Below are 20,397 nucleotides of genomic sequence, written 5' to 3'. Positions count from 1 at the left end.
ACACTAATCCCGGCGCAGTGAGCTGCCTGCATCAACAGCGGTGCTCGGGGAGCAGTGAGGGGTTAGGTGCCTTGCTCAAGGGCACTTCAGCCGTGCCTACTGGTCGGGGTTCGAACCGGCAACCCTCCGGTTACAGGTCCGAAGTGCTAACCAGTAGGCCATGGCTGCCCAATTGTCCAGATGTCCAATTAGTTCCTGGTTCCTGGTCTGGGTCATGGTTCCCTCCTGGAATGATGCTTCAACTTGAAGCCAAGCAGTTTAATTTTCAGGGTTTCATCAGTCTGAGTCTTTTCAGTGCATTTTTTGCAAACTCCAAGCCATTCTGTGTCTTCACTGGAAGCCTTAATGTTCACTTTTTACTGAGGAGAGGCTTCTGTGTGGTGTCACAGCAAACGGTCTGAAATAATATGGAATCCTTTGGTTGCTTTGTCATTTTGGGGTATACATTCATGCATTCATATTTATGTAGGCATAGTGCACGCATGCACGCACGCACCAAGCACACACACACACACACACACACACACACAGACATGCCCACACGTGTACACTCACACACACACACACACACACACACACACACACACACACACACACACACATACAGACACATACAGACATGTCCACACGTGCACACTCACACACACACACAAATACACACACACACACACACACACACACACACACACACACACACACACACATGGGAGAGAGAGAGAGCGGGAAGTGGGAGATGTGTCCTCTGCTTTGGCTGTGAGCTCACTGCCACCATGTGGAGCAGTTTCCTGAAGCATACACACACACACACACACACACACACACACACACACACACACACACACACACACTGCACTGCACACGCTAACACTCTTGCATACACTCTTGCAGCATAATCCCAGCTCAGTGCTTTAACCTCCAGTGTCCTAGATTCAGCTGTCTAGAATTTAATGCTCCCCAGTCCAATGGTGCAATTAACCTGTTAATCCCCTCAACTGTTTATAAATCCGCCTCACGAGCAAGAGGCATTTCACAATGACTCAGCTCAGCTCAGAAAGAGTCGCTTTAAACTGCTTAAGCCAAGCAGAGCCGTGGCCCATTCATTCGCTGGGTTGTTTTTTGACTCTGTGTACTCACACACTCACAGAATGCCCCATGTCAGCAAGATTTCCTTTTTTTTTTGGGGGGGGGGGGGGGGGCTTCTGTTTTTGTTTGTCTGTTTGTGTGTTTGTTTTTTGGATGAATATCACAAAGTTACTGAAAATGAAATGCCTGAATGCATTCAATCAGTGTTGAAAAAAGAAAGCCTCAGTATCCTCTTGAGACGATTGTACCAACAGAAAACTTAAAAAAGGGAAATAAAATCATTAAGATGGATGAAGTCGTCCAATATCCATCTGTTGTTCTTTGGCACTGGGAAGCATTTGTGAGCTAGATGAACATCTGTTTTGTCATCTAGATATTGCTGGATTATTGTCCTGCACCAAATTGCATTTGAAAGAGATCATCTCTATGTGACATATATGCATACTGATATAAAGGCAGCTTTGAGTCTTGTATGGAAATGCATGCCTCTCTGTATGGAACATTTGGTGCATTCTATGGGTTACTATTGCTTCAGAAAGGCTTAAGTGAATATAAACACTTCCCGCCTTAGCTATGTTTTCCTAAAAACTGCCTTTGAGTGACTGAATACAATTAAATTAGGGAATTTTGTAGCATTACCCAGCCATCATGGATAATGACATGACAATGGGAAAAGCATAAAAGATAGAGACATACAATTATAAGACAAGTGGACTCAATCCAGGTTGGCCATGGTGCTATAAAGGTTTTTTTTTTTGTAAATTGTGACAGCTGACACATGGTTTGATGCCAGGACTCTGGTAATCAAAGTGGATGGATGCCATGCAGTAGCACAGGAACTTAGAATGGAGAATAATGGTAAACACATGAGCTGGAGGATAGGCCTACATATGAAAGTCTTTTGTGGATCATATCCCTGTGTGGTAATAATAGTATGAAGTGTGCTGTATACGCAATATATTAAACCATAATGGAATAATGGAGGAATTGGATCACATACTGTATAAAGGCAGACCGGCTACAGCTTTTCTTTACAGACACTGTAAAAAATGGCTCTTTACCATTTTAGCCATGTGGTTAAGACATGCTCAGTGAGATCCCATTCAACAGCAGTGGCAGATTGCATTTGCTTGTGGCAGTTTAGTTGGGCAGTGTCAGTCACATGGGACAATGTCTAGACGACTGTTACAGGCAATCTTAAAACGCCTTCTGCATTGGACAGACGCATGTCTTCGATATCCCCCTGCGGTAATTTGCACCAGGGCTGTGAAGTTGTTTTTACAGCCCATTGAAAAGCAGACCCATTCCTCCTGCCTCTTCTGAAGTAGCCCGCTGTGTGTGTTTTTTCCAGGTGCATGTGTGCCCGAGGCTGGACCGGGTCAGACTGCAGCGATGACATAAATGAGTGCGACTCGGCTCCCTGCCTGAACGGGGCGCGCTGCGTCCAGTCGGAGGTCCCCGGAGAGTTCTCCTGCACCTGCCCCCCGTTCTTCACCGGTCCGCTCTGCAGGGTGCCCTTTGACCCCTGCGACCTCCAGCACGACCCCTGCCGGCACAACTCCACCTGCCGCCCTCGACCGGACGGCGCGGCCTCCTGCGACTGCCTGGCTGGTAAGAACTAAATGAGATTGTGAACATCCCGCCGATTCAGGTCAACACCACGCAGTGGTTTAGTTTAGCAGCAGGACACCAGCATCGTTTTACACAGAGCAGTTTCAAGCCACTGTAGGGAGGATCACAATCACACTACACCCAAACAGAAGATCAGTGGGAGGCCATAATCTCATCTCTTTTACCACTGTCTAACACCACTAACCAGATGAATAGGGTAAAAGGAGCTCTGTAAACACTATAGGAATTACTCGCTACAGTTTCTATTGTTAGGTATGTTGACACACGATTATACTGCAGGTTTGAATGAAATGATGTATTTGTCCGCCTACGTCACATTTACCAGTTACACAAATCTTAAACCCACTCATATGCGCAATATAAGAGACTTGAGGAAATCATTTTTGAGCAGTCTTTAAGCTAGTGTGTGTTACTGTGTTTTCTTGCTCCTTATGTACTGTAGGTACATGTAGACAAAATCATATCTGCAGTGTAATTTATGGAATTAAAACAAATTTAAACAAAAAGGCTTTGTTAAAACACATTTGGGTTATCATATACGAAGGACACACTGCGTGCTTGGGGGTGTACGTGTGCTGCCCTGTCAGCTCTCCCCAGGAGTGTGTATGTGTGCGTGTGTGTCTCTCCTGAGCTGCACTGGACAAGGGATGATCAATGGAGCGCGGAGCCCGAGTCCAAATGACCTGTGGTTGGTGCAGAGTGCCGGCGCTGAATAGTGACTCTCCCTCTGCAGCCCAGTGTTTTGTCTGTTTCTGATTTCTCCTCCGAGAAATAAATCCTGCCGCCTGCACCATGGCACAAGTTTCAACTATTTCATTAAATCATGGCTACAGGTACCCACCGGAGGTGCCGGCGACACTTGATTAATGGGGAATATGTGCCGTAACAATGGGGCCCTGGCATTCTCCTTTCTATCTCGCCTCCTCTCCCTCCCTCTCTTTCTCTTTCTCTCTCTCTTTCTCTCTCTCTCTCTCTCTCTCTCTCTCTCTCTCTCTCTCTCTTGCAGTGGAGAGGCTCGCTGCTATCTTTCCCCCTTTTTTTTGTGCCCTAGCCTCATGTAGTGTGGCACTCTGTGGAGACCAGATCTTATCAAATTGCCGGGCAATTGCAAGTCCCCTGAAGATATTAGTTTCACTCTTATCCCATGCCACGGTAGCCTGTGTGTAATCGACGCATGAGTACTTTGGGCAAGTGTTCAATGGGAGCAGCCAATGACTCATGCGCCTATATTTGCAACTTCCAGATACTGTAATTGAGAGATCCGTCAGAGAGGTTGTTTGGTTCCTCCTCGGGTGTCTCCACACAGGATGCTAACTGTCGTGCGATTGGCTCACTATTGATTCTTCAGTCAATTGCCAATAATTCCCCTTAGGTCCCTTTTGGGAGAATGAAGTTGATCAAGGTGCGCTTTGGGACTCTAAGTTCTTTTCTGGAATGGGTTGTTATTACTCAACCGTGATGGGAATTAAAGAGCCATGCAGAACACAAAGCCCAGCTGGTTATGAGCTAACCTCCTTCCCCCTGCTTTATTCATCCCTGCCTTTTATTTGGAGTACCCTCCTGCATGATGACGCTCCAGAAGTGTGTTCTTGTGCTGCAGGTCTGTTTGAATGAAGATGGAATGGGCTGTATTACAGTAGAAGTTTTATGTGTGTGTATGTCTGTGTGTGTGTGTGTGTGTGTGTGTGTGTGTGTGTGTGTGTGTGTGTGTGTGTGTGTGTGTGTGTGTTCTGTGACTGTGTGTTGTAAGCAGTGGGTGTATCAGCAAGGAAATGAAAAGAATGTGTGTGCAATTTAAAAATAGCGTTCACTGGCAAGCTGCGTAAGGCTTCCCTCAGAGAGGAATAGGAAATTAGCAGGACCTGCATACATTACCATCGAGAGGCTGTGCGTGGGTGCACTAGTCTCTCTCTGCCTCTCTCTCTCTCTCTCTCCCTCCCTTCCTTCCTCTCCCCCTCTCTCTGTCTCGGTCAGTCTCCTTAGTGCGCTCCTTCTGACTCACTTTGCGTGTGTGTGTATGTGTGTGTGTGGGGGGGGGGGAGGGGGTGGGTGCGTGAGGGGTGGGGGGGGTGTATCATGGCAGAAGCGCAGCAGCATTGCACGACTGGCGTTTTGATGCCGGGCCAAGAGACCCCCAGACATATGATTTACGGCTGCAGCAGTCTCTCCCTTTTTTTCCCTCTTCTTTGCGACAAAACAGCAGATATCCCACCCATCACTCGCCGAGTCTAATTGAATTAGGATTCGTTGGCTGCTTCCAGAGTGCCAGATTCTGGAGATTTACCGCCGATGGCCAAAAAGCCCCCCCCCCCCCACCATCATCACCACCTATCTTTCTCCAATCCTCCTTTACCCCCCTCTGTCTCCCACATTCTTACAGCAAACATTATTAAGATTAACTGTTTATAAAATCAACACCACTTCGTGCCGTCATCCATACTAATTTATAGTGTTATCCTTATTACTTTTTAATCAGGGTGATTCGTCGATCGAGACGCGTGACACTAGAATGAACTTCCCACCCCCCACCCCCACCTCCTCATGCGAGGTATGGAGAAAGGATGTCCAAGGTTGGGCACACATCAGCGTCCTGCATAAACAACGCGCTCATTCAGCATCCATCCGAGTCCAGGGGTTGTTCGTCTGTGCGCCACGTAAACACGTCCCCTCGTTTGGCTAATTCTGCTGGCTGTTGTGGCGAAGCTTCATGTCTGCTGGCAGCTGCGTGTCATCTCTCAGAGCAATCAGACCGAAGCTCACCTGAAGCTGGTCATGGATGAAAAATGACTTGTGTCATATTATTCCTGAATAGAGGAGGGGGGAGGGGGGAGGAGTTCCCAGAATGTGTGTGTGGTGGAGGGTGTGTGTGTGTGTATGAGTGGGGGGGGGGGGGGGGGGGGGGGGGTATGGCGTGACCTAGTGCTAGACACTGTCCTCAATGGAGCTGATGTCTCTTGAAGCAACGCATTGGAGGCTGACGCAGATGAAAGGAGACACAAAGAGCTATTTTTCCCTCTTTGCCACCCCCCTGCATCAGAATGGTGCTTAAGCATTTGTTGACACACCGGGGTAGTTTCTCTCCCTCTTTTCTTCACATTCCCTCCCTCTCTCGCTCTTTCTTTCTCTCTCTTCCACTCTGTAAACACCTTTGCGTATATAGATGTGCACCATCCTTGTAATATCCAATATCCGTCGTAATATGATGTGCAATCTGGAGAGAAATGTTTTCAATTTGTCCAGCAGATCCATGCGTCTCGCCTGCCCCTCTCCTCCCTGGGACACAGATGACGGTCTGCCTACCCGCAGCCCTATTAGGAGCTATTTGGTCCCAGAGCTATCACTATTACCTGGCTAGTGGTATTACGGTAAATAGCAAAATCAGAAGTATCCTGCGAGCTTCCGAGAAAATGATTTGGAAGAATTGTTTCCTCTATGCTCTGTCCATCTGTAAGCAGTGCCAGGTTGTAGCTTACTGATCCACTGTAACATTACAAGAGACCAGGATATGTTACAGTAGGTATATATAGGAAAAGCAAGGGATTTCTTTTTATAACAGTAGGCAAAGAAGAGGCCACATATATTGAGATATTGTATTACATACTGGACTTTAGTGAGGGTTTTTTTATTTATGAAAACTGAGGTTTGAGTGTTTAGGTTGGAATATCTTTCAAAATAAATTATAGACCAAGTTTAATTAGTTTCATTTTATGCGAGAGCAATATTTAATGCATTTGTTCATTAAATATATATATAGTGAGACTAATTCAGTTAGGACTAACAGCATCTCTAGCAGATGTACTTTGACTCCAGATGGATATTGATTGTCTGAATTAAATAGAATATTAACATTGCCACGTAGCATACTACCAATTCAAAGATTGAATTTAGTATCACTGATATTTTAAGTAGCAGGTGGGACTTATTAACACTGATACGCATTTTCAGGGAAATTCAGGGAAGTTATATTAACATTCTTCAAACTAATGTTAGCTCTTTGACCCACATATCATGCAGTTCGTATAACTCCTTGGCCTGACACATAATAATGCATCTAGCTCAGGGCACTGTCTCAAGGGGATAAAGTACATCTCAGCAGGAGGCAACGAGTGGATTAGTTGTTGCCAAGAAAATAATTTATTAAATTACTTACGCTGCTCCACATCGTGTTCCAGTGACTTACATCCCAACATTTGTGTCTTTAACATTAATCTCCTCTTAGTGTTTTGATTAATCATGTGTGATTTATTTGTACATTAGACTACAGAGGAGATGATTTATTCATGCTTTAGACAGCAGGAATATGACTCACCGTTACAGGTTATGCTTGTCTTAAAGGTCATGATTAATGTGGATGAGTAGTATACGTTCATATTCTGTGGTGTAGGCAGAGTGCAGTGAATGTCTTGTAATGATAATGAACTTTGATCCTTTCTCATGGATGTTTTATGTATTGTAGAGAAGCAGAGCTTGTCAGGCTGGCTATTATAGATGTGAATGAAGCAATATTCATTTGAAAGCGCAATGATAAATAAGAAGCAGCAGTGAGCCTCACCTCATCAGCAGGTGCCCTGTGCACTGCCCTTTCCTTTAAATGCCATGGCAGCCAGCTTTCAATTTGGACACTGCAACTAGAGGTAAATGAGGTCCTAAAGGCATAGAAAGACCAAGCCTTTTATCCTTTCCCTCACTCTCATGCCTGTGTATTTGATGTGGGCTAGCTTTTACACTTGTATAAAAGAAAAACCATGCTCGAGCTCCTGTTGACAGGCTTTATTCTGACAAAATCACCTGGCTTGACAGGACCATGTCAGATGAGGGCATTCTGCGATGGACTCAACCTCCATCCAAGCTTTGCCCTTTCGTCACCGCTGTGAGTTTGCAGGACCTTAACCCTCCTCCTGTCTACGCGTGGGGTTTTTGTTGGGGCTTCTGTTGGACAGTCATGCACAAATTTCCTTTTAGTCTTTTGAAAAAGTCTGGCGGTGTGTGTGTGTGTGTTTGTGTTTCTTGCTGCCCTTTCTCTTACCCACAGCAGCTGTGAAACCTGTCTGCTTCGCTCTCAGATTTCCTCCTTTCCCCTCACTCTCTCCGCCTGCACGACTGACCTAAAAGGTGATGTTGTGCTGGAGATTTATTCGATGTGATTCCCATGCACCCTCAACCGGTCTGCAATGCATCAGTTAGCCAACAACTTCTTCTGTGCGTCACGCTGAGTAAAATTGGAAGGGTTCCACCGATGCCATTAACTTCAGGTTTAAAGCCGTAAATCCCTTTCACTGTTAAAAGACTCCATTTTCACAGTGTGGGGTGCTGCTAAAATATTTGGTTTTACCTGAAATGCTGGCAGGGTTGTAGACCTGGGCTACTGAACAAGTTTACATTTTTGAAACTCAAAAATGTCTCAAAAACAAGCACCAAAGAACTACTTTTTTATTTTTGGAAAATAAAATGTCATAGGTGTTTGTGGCATTTATAGGGGTATGTACATTATTCACTGCGGACAAAAAAATGATCTGTTACTTTACCTTTTGTATTAGGAAAGACGCATTTCTGGCCAAGATAAATTCACTAGGTGCACAGTAAACCATTCCATGCTGTTTCAAATTGTGACTTACAAAAATACGCCATTGCTTCCACACTTACATGTTGTATTGTCAAATGTCTTTTGATGGCATGATGCCAGGAATAATCCCATTGAGATTCAGAATCTCTTTTTCAAGGGAGTCCTAGCTAGGACAGCAGCATAATAGTTCCATATTAAAATATACAGTGAAAAACAGACAACATAAAACAGAAAAAGACAGTTGGCAATTTAAAGGAGAATTCCGGTGTGATATTGACCTAAAGTGTGTTGAAACATGATACCGAGTGTGAACGTACAGTATGTCTCATAGCTCATCTCGGCTTGTTCCCTGCACTCAGAAATCTGGCGCTAGTTAGCCGATGCTACCAACAGTTTTTCGATGGGGGTGCCTTGGGCTTGGCCTAGCCAAAAATCCATAAATAATTTCGTGGAAATTCATGGATTCCAATTGCTGCTACTGGAACTGGAATCCATGCATTTCCACGGAATTATTTTTGGAATCTGATCCCTTGTCATACATGTTCTTTCATACTCGTCGCTCGACTTATCGTGACTAAATTCAAGATAGCGGCGAACGGTAAACTTACTTAAGGTACTGTCTGTATAAATCGTCTTGTAAATAAACTACCAGTGCTTTTTCAAAGTTCTCAATGTCTCGTTTTAAATGTCAAAGCCCTCAGAAGTCTACCAATGAAGTATGGAGCTACTTTGAGCCTCGTAAATGGTGTAAAACAGTGATTTATTTGCATGGCTAGGCCGATGCTCGAGGGCACCCCCATCGAAAAACTGTTGGTAGCATAGGCTAACTAGCGCCAGATTTCTGATTGCAGGGGACAAGCTGAGCTATGAGACATACGTTCACACTCGGTATCATGTTTCAACACACTTTAGGTCAATATCACACCGGATTTCTCCTTTAACATCATCTCAACATGATCACCAGCAGCAATCAGTAACAACAGCACATGTGCATTTAGTACTCAAATAGTCCTTTATTCTATTTCTATAACATTGTTATTGTTGGTAGGCAGTCTAGTTTAAGATGATTCTGCAATTTATACCAGGATGAGGATGCAAAAACTTTAAAGTCACTTTCACCGAAGACCGTTCATGTTCGGGGAATGTCATACTGTACATGATTTGCCCATATGATCGAAGATTACAATTCCTGGTGGTGACTTTAGGAGTCAGGAGAGAACATAAGTAAGGAGGCAGTTTACATAGTATGGCCTTATAAAGAAAAATATACCAATGCTCCAACCTGCGATTGTGCATAGAAGGCCAACCAACACTCTCATACAAGCTATAGTGATGAGTACGAAAAACAAAATTAGTTACAAATCTTAGTGTTGCATGGTATACTGAATTCAGCATTTTCAGAGAAGATTGATTTGGATGCATGTATAAAATATCACCATAATCCAGTATTGACAGAAATGTTGCTTGTATGAGTCTTTTTCTCACACTAAAAGATAAACATCATTTGTTTCTATAATAGAAACCCAACTTTACTCTAAGATTTTTTGTTAGACACTCTATATGATGCTTGAAGGACAAACTTTCTTCTAAGAAGAAACCAAGGTATTTGTAGACTGATACTCGTTCAATTACTTTCTCATCGAGTATAACTATCTGCCAAGCATTGTCAGTGTTCCTTAAATTAGAGAAGCATATCATTTTAATTTTGTCAGAGTTTAGTAGGCCTACAAGTCATGATATTTTCATGATTTGCTTACAGCTAAGCCATTAGTTGAAATTTCAGTAAACTAGTTGATACTTTTGCTGTTTAAGGACACAGCAGATAAACTGACACTCAATTCCCGTCGGTGCATAGAAAGTTAGTCAACAAATGCATTAAATAATTGCAATCAGTTGTAATGGTCTACATCTGGCATTCTAGCCAAGAAAGGCTTGTGCGTTGATGTCAGACTCAACTAATGATATTTCACCGCGGTTGTTTACACATACTGTATACAGTGTATAACTTAATTTATTACTACAAAGGAAGCCATGACATTTTAACAAGCCATGTTCCCCAAGGTCCATTGGCTCAGCTGCCAGCCTGTGTACATGAGTATACTGTATAAAAAAATAAATAAAAAAAAACACCTCATGCTTCCTTCAGGGAGTTTGACATCAGACACTAGACCTACCTGAGCTACATACAGAACAGCCTCTGCCTCCCGCTGCTTGCTGTGTCTCATGCATAATATAACAGAGAGGAGAATGTTACACGAGGATGCATCAGCTGCAAGGCAGAGGAACGGTTTACATTTCATACTGTTGTCGCTAAATTACATTAATTAGCATGCTAGGGTGGCTAGTGCAGCCATTAGCCCCTCAATGGAAGGGTCTTGGTCAGTGCTACTCAGAAATGTATTCTGAGACTGAAAGGGGGACTGACTATTCAGATGTTATGCCTCTTTACCTGTGATTCTATGAAGTCTTTCCTTAAATAGAGCCCTCATGTCAACATACACATCAAACAAATTGACCATAGAGAAACACTCATTTCCCTTTTCTAGTGATAGGATAGCATGATCCACGATAGCTTTCTCAGCATCGCATACCGAGCATGTAGAAGAAAAACAAGCTAGGAAAACACCATATTTGGTCATCAGGAAAATATACCCATGGGGGGTATATTCTGAAAAAAAAAATGTTATCAATATAGCATGAATCAAATACAGCCTTAAACAATTAAGGCTTCTAAATGATTGAAAGTTTAATGATTGAAACTGGGCACTACATACATAAGCCACTGTACAGGGGCATCTATTGTTATCCACCAGGCCTCATGGCTGGTTTGTTCTGATGAGCATTCCTTCCCCTAGTGCCAGTGAGATTAATGATCATAGTGATCAAGGCTAATTACCTGAAGGGTATTGCTTAAATCTTAGATGCATAAATCTAGGTTATTTTTTGCAATCAGTTAATAATAGGAATATGTGTTCCTCGCCTCGATTCATTTTTCTAGTGAGTTAATGAACCGTAGGGTTTAAGTGAAAAATAAGGTGTGTAAATCTGGTCCGGCCTGCTACGGCTTCCATTGACCTGATATACCGAGTCATTTCCAGTGATTAAAGCATTCACAGCGCCTCCTGGATGCCTCAGCTAATTGGGGTAATGTAGGTGCTGGCCTGTAAGAAAGAAGCCGCACAAGACAAACAACATGCTACTACTGTTGTTGTTTGTGTCTTTCATGCTAGTACTGTTTTTTTTGTGTCTTTCATGCTAGTACTATGCGTTTTTTTTTCTTTCTGATCCATAGAAACACAAATCCACATGAAAGTTTCTATTAAAAGTCATGCAGCTCTATGGTTAAAACAATACTACCAACACGGTTGTGTTGATGTATATGGACTTAGTGGGGGGAAGCTTAGAATGTGTACTGTTATGACACAAACCACTTTGGGCACCATATGTAAGACCATTTCATGCTTCCGTTAAAACAATCCAATTGAAAGAAACAGAGAGAATATAGATCAGTGATGTGTTTTACCAATCGAGGTGTCAGCCGAGCAGGAGAGAAAACCCACTGAGTCCTATTTATTTACTCTCCCGACAAAACAATATGTCTGGAGGATTTCTCACTCCTCCCTACGCGACCATGCATCCATGGCTGGATGATGGAATGTGTGTCTGAGCTCGTCATGTCCCCGGCATCCCCACACAAGCACACACACATACACACACACACACACACACACACACACACATACGTAGACACACGCATGCATATGTACACACACACAAACACACAGACAGACACACAGACAGACACACACACACACACACACACACACACACACACACACACACACACACACACACACACATACAGACACACAGACACACACACACACACACACATACGTAGACACACGCATGCATATGTACACACACAAACACACACACACACACACACACACACACACACACACTCCCCTGGTCCACATGACAGAGAGAGGAGCCTCTAGTCACTGTTTGGTGGCAGAGGATGCATTACAGTTGACATTCGAAATTGCCCCAGAGGTGCTCGGGCAGCCCTGTGACTGACAGCTCAGGCTGGGCGGGACTCTGGAGGTCTGTAATCACCAGATATCCATGCGCTTCTTCCCTCTAGTGCACTGGGATGTCTCTCTGGTCACATAGAAGAGAGCCTTTCAGGGCATTGATAACATCCCAGAGTGCACACTTTTGTTGAGGCTTTGGATCGAGGGAGGCCTCTACAGGTTAGTGGTTATGATTGATTTGGAAGAAACATCTCCCACGCATCATGTATGCCAAGCTTTGTCGTTATGTAATAGTCAACCACCAGAATAGCAGAGCTGTGCAGTGCCACAATGGAATAACAGAATAATCGGAATCAGGTCAAATAAAAGTTAATATATTTTTTGGTCATATGGATCTATTGCATAATTTCTTCCGTTCTTTTTTAAGCAGAATAAACCGGTGCAGTCAGCTCCAAAATAAAACATATTAATTACTTTAATTAACTTAATAAACAAATCCATCTGCCTGTGGACTAAGTTTTCAGTAATTAAAGAAAGAGTTTACACTCGAATGTGTTTATTTGTTCATCATTCCATTCCATCTATTTTTATTTTCAATTCTTACTGACGATAGAACATGCAGAGTGCAAAACAACCTGGCCAGATGAGTTCCGTTTGAAGAGAATGTCCTCACCATCACTCACATAATTTACACGTTTTCAGCTCCAAGAAAGAGCATCTGATGAGCTTTCATAGCCAATATATGGTATAGAGCCACAATATGATTCCATGTGTCTTCTGCGTTTGTGAAACTGTGAGGTAATTACAGTGTTGGCTGTGATAACTTCTGTAAACATCGCCATCATGCTTAGCACCACACTACATATAATGGGTACTGTACATCTTTTTAGCAATCATGTTTCTCATATCTCAAGCATATTTTTCATCTCTCAAGATATGTGTTTGAAAAGAGTGCAATGTTGTGTATAACAACAAAATGATGATGCTTGCTGCAGTCACATTTGTCTAATTGTGCACACAATAAGCCCTCTTGCCACAAATCATTTGGTTGTGCGCGACAGGCTCACAGTGGTATTCTTTAAAGCAGCCCTCATGAGCCCTCGTGAGCCACGATCACACATGAAGGAGAGAAGCCTTCTGACGGACGGAATATTCACTCAGATCCAACCCACACACCACCCCACTCTGCCCACCCTCCCCTCCCCTCGGCGCCTGCCTGCCTGCCTGCCTGCTCCTCAAAAAGACTATAAAGCATCCATGCTGATCTGATCCTCTATGCTATCCCTCACCCCCTAATGAACAACGCTGAAGGAGCTCTGAACTTAACCTCCTTTTCTTCTTTTTCTTATCCCCCTTTTCCTCTCATGCCTCAACTTAACGAGATCCCCATTCGCTCATCCATATACTACCAGCCCCTCTCTTGCGGTCTGGTCTGTTATTGGCCTGGCTCAGTCTCAGTGGACCACCTGCAAGCCCGCCGTCCCTGCCAGATGAGATATACCATGGGGGTTACCATTTCCATTAAGATGGCATTCACAAGGGCCTTTGTTATCATTGATCCTAATGCCTTCAGGATGTGCTGGGACCTGCTGATCCATGACCATCTCATCTATCTTTCAGGATTTGAGGGAACCCACTGTGAAATTGACACCAACGAGTGTGGCTCAAGTCCGTGCCAAAACCAGGGTTATTGTGTGGACGGGATCAACGGTTACACGTAAGGGCAGCACACAATCACTTCCACTTCTTTATAAAAACAAAACATGAGCATTATCATCTGACACAATTTAAAACGGTCAGTTGCTGACACACATATTTCATTAAATTATTATTCCAGATTAAAAGGATAAGAACAACATGCCTATATTAAGAAATACTTGACCCAGTGGAACAGTGCAGTGATGAAAAGCACATATTATCACATCATCATTATATAAACGTATATATTGTATGTGCTGTGTGCAAGGAACATGGCATTTAAAAAAAGTGCTGACTATAGAAATACACTCCTTCTCCGTATCGTCTGAGACAGCTAGTCTTGTGATGATCAGCTGATGTCCTCAGCTCCTAATTATGACGCATAAGCACTTTCTCACACAAAGGCAAATATAGATGTCCGACCAGATTAAATCTTGCTGCTCCAGGCCCTCTAGTCTTCCTCTGCCATCGTTACCCTAATGATTTTGATAAGAACTATCTCTAGCTAGCTTATTAATCTTAAGACACCTGCTGTGCTCACAATGCAGTACAAGCAAACCTGTTGGAGCTGACTGTTGCGGTTTTTTTTTAAGGCAGTTAGTAAAGCCACTTGTCCTCTCCCCGCTTGTGTTTTCTGTGGTTCTGTGCACTCAACAGCCAGTTTGCACTGACGCACAGTGGCCCCGCTGAGGTGACGTCCATTGGCGGCACCAATCAGTAGGCTGCACACGGCTTCAGAGCCTTTCAAGTACAATCTGTTAACTGGGGCACTGATAGTTCATGAAATGCGGTTCCTTGGGGGGTAACCCATCTGTAAATTCAGACCCGGCAAGTTCCTGTACATAATGGGGTGATCCGCGCAAAGCGTGACTAAATTTGGGGTCTCTGTTCAAAATGCAATTCAGTTCCCTGTCCTTGAAAAGGGGCCTATTGACATTTAGTGGCTAAGAAAAGATAGATTTGGAGTAAATAAAGAGATAGTGCTAGCTCACCAGGGGGTTGGCAACGGCAAAATATTGACTCAGCAGCCCAAAGAAAATGGATGCCTCGCAAACTACTGGAATATGTTTTTCACAAATTCGCTTTCAGTGTGATTCACACTAAGGGAGGTAAATATGATTCAATGTGATTAAATCGCCTGTTGTGCTTGTGATGCAACAAATTTAGTCCAAAGTGAAGGTTTATTAAAGCCATAGAAGATTTATTTCAAAAAGGCTGAAAATGTTTTTTTTTTTTATTGTAGAATATCCTACCATGGTGTGATAGAGATTACCTTATTAGTATGCTCTCTATTTAAATGAAACTCGTATTCCACTGCTGTTAAACAATTACAACTAATCTAATTAAAATAAAATTGATGTTGATTGCTTTTATCTGTTGGAGAAAATGTATATATTTAGTGGTAGTAAAAAAACAGATTTTTAATCTAAAGGAAGCTGTCAATAATATTGATTTTCTTTGAGTTTCAGTTGTGACTGCAAACCAGGGTTTTCCGGCAGGCTCTGTGAAGAAGACATCAATGAGTGTGCCTCTAGTCCTTGCCAAAATGGAGGCATTTGCCAAGAGCTCGTGAACAGGTTTGTATTCGTCCACAAAAGGTCCGCTCATAGACCTATATACAGCCTCTCACCTAACTAAATGTAAACCTGCTCAATTCAATAGGACACTGAAGACCAAACAGAGTTTGTGGGAGTGTTTGTTTTCTGTTTTTTTTTTTTCTCAGTGAGGAATAAAAACAAGTTTAGAAATAAGACTCCGCAAAGGCAGGAGTGTTATTCTCCCAAGTGCTCTGGCTTATATAACAGGCCTTTCTTCATCCTTGACACATATAAGCTGCCTTACTAAAGACAGTGAGCAAATTCAGCAGGAGCACATCATGCCCTTAGATTGGGTTTAGCGCGCCACAGCCTCTCTCTCTGGGCCTAATGGGAGCCTCGGGGCTGCTTGGCTTCGGCGGACAGATGGGCAGAGAAAGTCCCAGGGCCAATTTAAGTCCTAAATGGTTTGTCTTCAGTTTGTCTCCTGTCATGAAGACTCTCCCATGTGACCTTCTGTGCAACCCCGCCACCCCCGTCTTGCTTCGTGCGTTCTCTCTGTCTCTCTCTCTCTCTCTCTCTCTGATTTGTGCAGTCCAGGGAGTTTACACCAGGTGAACTTCCAGGGGGGCCGCCCCTTTGGTCCCTTTGAAGAAACTCCACAGGCGCTAGCTTGAGGCATCACATGGCAACCCGCTAGACTCTTATCGCTCCGTTCAATTAAATCTCTGCTGTCACTCTACATATACAGTATGAAATGCAGTGTTTTGGGGGCAAAATCATAAAAATGCAAAGCATAGTACAGAAAAAACAAACAAATGTTTTTGCATCAGTATGTATGTACATAGTGTATAAAAAAAATATATGTTTTTATAGGTCAGGATGTTTGTGGAATTTGGCGACTTATAGTATATGAATATCAAATGTTAAAAATAATAGTTTCAAATAAAGTTGAAAAGCCTACATTAAGCATCTTAATAGTCAACAATATCAACAATGAAAATAATGAGTTGTATAAACATAGAAACCATAACTCCATGTAGTCATTATTTATGGCTAAATGCAAAGCGCTGATCAATAACTTTGAGGTAAACAGCGGTATTAAAAATATAAACAACAGGAAAATAACAGTTTTATAAGGCCCCAAAGCCTAAAGTTTATTTCACCCAAATATTGGAATGATGCTTCATTTTGAAAGTAGCACTCTGGTGTTATGAACCTTTTGACTCATTTCATCCTTTTGACTCATTCATCATTTCCTGCTCCTCTTCTCTCCTTGTTTTGTCATTTTTCTGGGGTTCGTCTGAATCAGCTTCCGCTGTAACTGTCCGCCGGGCTACTTTGGGGCCCTCTGCAGCCTTGACGTGAACGAATGTGAGGCCTCTCCCTGTCTGCACGATGGTGTCTGTATCAACAGGCCCGGGGGCTTCACATGCATCTGTCTTCCCGGCTTCTCAGGTACGCACGTCTCCTTAGCTCGCCGTGACACAGAATCAATGGCACAGACGAAGCCTTCCCCTGAACACAGGCCACCACAGTGACTAAAACGACTTGACAGTATCTCCAAGCATCACTCTCTCCTTGCTAGCCAGGCTTGGCTGGCATTTGAAATCATTTTTCCTTAAGATATACACATTTTGTGTTAGTCTAGGATGTAATTTCTGACACAAGATTATTTATTCCTTATAGAGAGAGATATATAGATATCTTGATGTATATTATATCTTAACTTATATATTTCCACTGACTGATGTTGAGCTTTTTATAGCCAAAGCCATCTTATCTTGATTCCTGTCAGACAGTGTGAAGATTAATTTCATTTGTCTTCCACACTGTGTCATCAATTTATCCTATTCCAGGGGAAGAGGGAGGGAAATCTCGGAGGTATTGCGACTCTGGAGAGCGAAAAAACCTGACACACGCATGCCCCAATTCCCACTGAAGCAGCTTTTATTATTAGGCTCCCACTCGGCATAGAACAAGTCATTACTTTTTTCCCTTACTCTCAACTCATCTGAGGTAGTAGGGGCTCTCCCCTGAGAGAAGAGCCAGAGGATATATTTTGGATTGGTTCAAGCGACTGGAGCTCATAGGACATATTTGTCCTAATAAGACATGTTACGCCATCGTAACTTTTCAAGAAGAGAAACAAAGAGAGCATGGTGAGAGGAGAGGAGAGGAGGGGAGGAAAAGTGACAGAACCCACTGTGGTTTCAGCCTAGTGTTGGTTTTGTGTGTTTGTCATGTGACTTTTTTTTCAGCCTGTAAAAGTTAAACAGAGTAAAAATATTCATTTTCTTCCAATACAGAAAGATATAAAATCATGATCTCCGCTATAACCTGATAGTATGCCTGGAGTAATATTATCATTTCGGAGTCATTCTGATTTCTACTGCTAGCTGCTTGAGAGATCCTCTCTGAGCTCAGTGCCATCCAGTCTAAGCTTCAGTATGAGATACGATTGTTGTTAGGCCTTATTTGTCAAATTGAGGCTCGAAGTGGAGTGTGGCATGTTCCTGGAGGGCCAGATCTGTTTGTGTGTCGATTGTATGGCTTCTCTGTCAACAGCAAATCATGCCTTCAGAAACCAGGTAAAAGGGACTGTCAGTCCAATCAATGTCCTCAATCAGTCAATTAAATGCTGAGTGGTAACGAGAGTCAGTCCACCAGGACCAAGACCCGTTTGGTTTGCATTATCGAGCTCAGCACTGAGCCAGTGCTGGAATTCTAATGCAGTCGAGACGTTTCAGCAGCTAATTTATTATACATTAGATTTACTCAGATTTATTTAGCTTCAGCTTTTGCTTCAACTTGGTTGCATTCTAGCCAATACGCATGAAATTGTTTTAATTGGATTCACATTCACTTTTCTACACAGAGCTAGGTAGAAACTGGACCGTACAGCATATGGAGTAATTATCATATCAAAATGCAGCATCCGTGTTATTCACACAAATTGTTCCTGGGAGCTCAGTCTTCACTACTTGGGTTGATGCAACACTTTTTCTCCACCGCCTCTTAAAAGATAGAAATCTCACATTAGCTTTTACTTTCCAGCTGCGAGGAATAATTGTGGGGAAATGTGGAAGGTTATTTAATTTCTGGTACTTTCTTAGATGAATTCAGTGAGACCCCTTAAGAAGGCTAACATTGGGATTAAACATAACCACATTTTAATCTCTTTTCTGCATTGCTCCTCATTTTTTACAAAGCCAGATGTCAAGATGCATTATTTATCGCTTCAGTTAAGGAAGTGCGGATTTGGGAGGTTTTATATAATCTTATTAAGAATTATGATCTATATTTTGACTAAGGTCTGTCCTCTTGTATGGGCTTAGTATTGAAATGGAAACCTAGATTTTCCTGAGGTAGGTTTTTTTTTTTTTTACCAGGGTTAGAATCCTTGACAGTTTCTGCCAGACTGTCACCATGAGGCCTGTGGGTACTGGGTTTTTTGGTTAATCACCCTTACAAGTCAGACATTGCATAAGATCTTGTGAAGTTAAGAAAGTAATGTCAGATAACAACCCACAATATGTACAGTATTAATGACTGAGTACCTATGAACATTGAGAATGCATAAGAAGAACTGCCCGTATTTATTCATGTATGCATTTATTTACATATCCATTTACAAGTGCTTGTAAAGATGTAAATGATTAATTCACCCACTTGGCTCGCGATTGCAGACATCCTTATTTGGCTTTGATCACGATGAAATGTCAGCCAGCGTTCATGGCTCTGCGGGACATTTGGATATTCAGTAAATCAGTTACCAGACCTAAAAAGTACCCCAAACCATTATTTCTGGATATCCACACTGACCCTAATTATGTTGAGCATTTCAGGTCGCATATAATGAAGGAAGAATAATGTTCACAGATGAAATTGCTCTCATTATTATTAATAATTATATTATAATTGGCATATTATGCAGGTGGACCCTCTGCACTCTCTCCTCTTTGAGGAATATGATTTGGAATATATTGTATATAACAGCTATTTCTGATCACTGCTATTTCCAATATAATGGTCACCGCAATGCAAATGGTGCGTTTAGATGCAACATCAGCACTCACATGCAACAGCTAGAGTGGCCTGATTTTTAAGCCCTTACATTTCCCATTGTTTCAGAGATTTTAAATTTGTGTTGAGAAAATCATGTCGTTCCTTAGCACCTATTCACATTGACGAGGGAAGAGTCAGAGTCAGTTGAGGCAGGAGTAAATATTGAGCAGTAAGGGCTGCATCCACTTTCAATGAATAAACCACTTTGAATGAATAATGCTGAGAGATTTGCTTATTTATTCTGTGTCAGCAGGGAACCCTTCCCTTGGTATTGTAATAGCCAACTACTTCACAAAGGTACATCCCCAAATCTGTTTGTCATGCTCATGGCTCTGTTTGGATACAGTAATGCGCTTGAAAGAGATGATGCCATGTGTATTGACAGCAAGAAAAAGGGATGTTTTTATATTCATATGTCTGGTTATTAATTACTGTCTTCAAAAGCAGCCCCTGTTGTCCCCACATCAAAGGCAAGAAGCATAGGCTCAGGATCAAAAGTGTTTGTGCCGATACGTTTGGGCTAAGTCAGCATGAGGGACATTTCCTCTGGCTCTTATGACCATCACCCTTGAGACAACATTTTAGCCAATCTTGTAGTGTTTTGTTCCCATGCATTTTCCTTTAAAGAAATGCAGCAACAACAATTTTCACCTTGCTCTTGAGATTTTTCTGATTCGGCAACACAGATGTCAAGCTGCGGTGGACAGTGGCTTATCTCACACCTTTCCAGCTGGCCCGAGTCTCAATGGGAAATGTGCTCTTCCTCTCTGCTGGCATTCTA

The 20,397-nt window shown here is 42.7% G+C and overlaps 1 protein-coding gene across 1 annotated transcript in view; it reads left to right on the top strand.

Annotated features, from left to right (window-relative positions):
* The window catches only part of eys (eyes shut homolog), a 212,863-nt gene that overhangs the window by 70,182 nt on the left and 122,284 nt on the right, over positions 1 to 20,397 (top strand). Inside the window, 4 exon segments of the mRNA XM_042065147.1 lie at positions 2,435 to 2,694; positions 13,936 to 14,032; positions 15,483 to 15,590; positions 16,861 to 17,006. Of these exon segments, the coding sequence (XP_041921081.1) occupies positions 2,435 to 2,694; positions 13,936 to 14,032; positions 15,483 to 15,590; positions 16,861 to 17,006 (611 nt within the window).

The sequence above is a fragment of the Alosa sapidissima genome, chromosome 16 (genome assembly GCF_018492685.1).
Source record: "Alosa sapidissima isolate fAloSap1 chromosome 16, fAloSap1.pri, whole genome shotgun sequence".
Lineage (NCBI taxonomy): Eukaryota > Metazoa > Chordata > Actinopteri > Clupeiformes > Clupeidae > Alosa > Alosa sapidissima.
The sequence above is the reverse complement of the archived record's forward strand: the minus strand, read 5'-3'. Positions and strand labels throughout refer to the sequence as shown.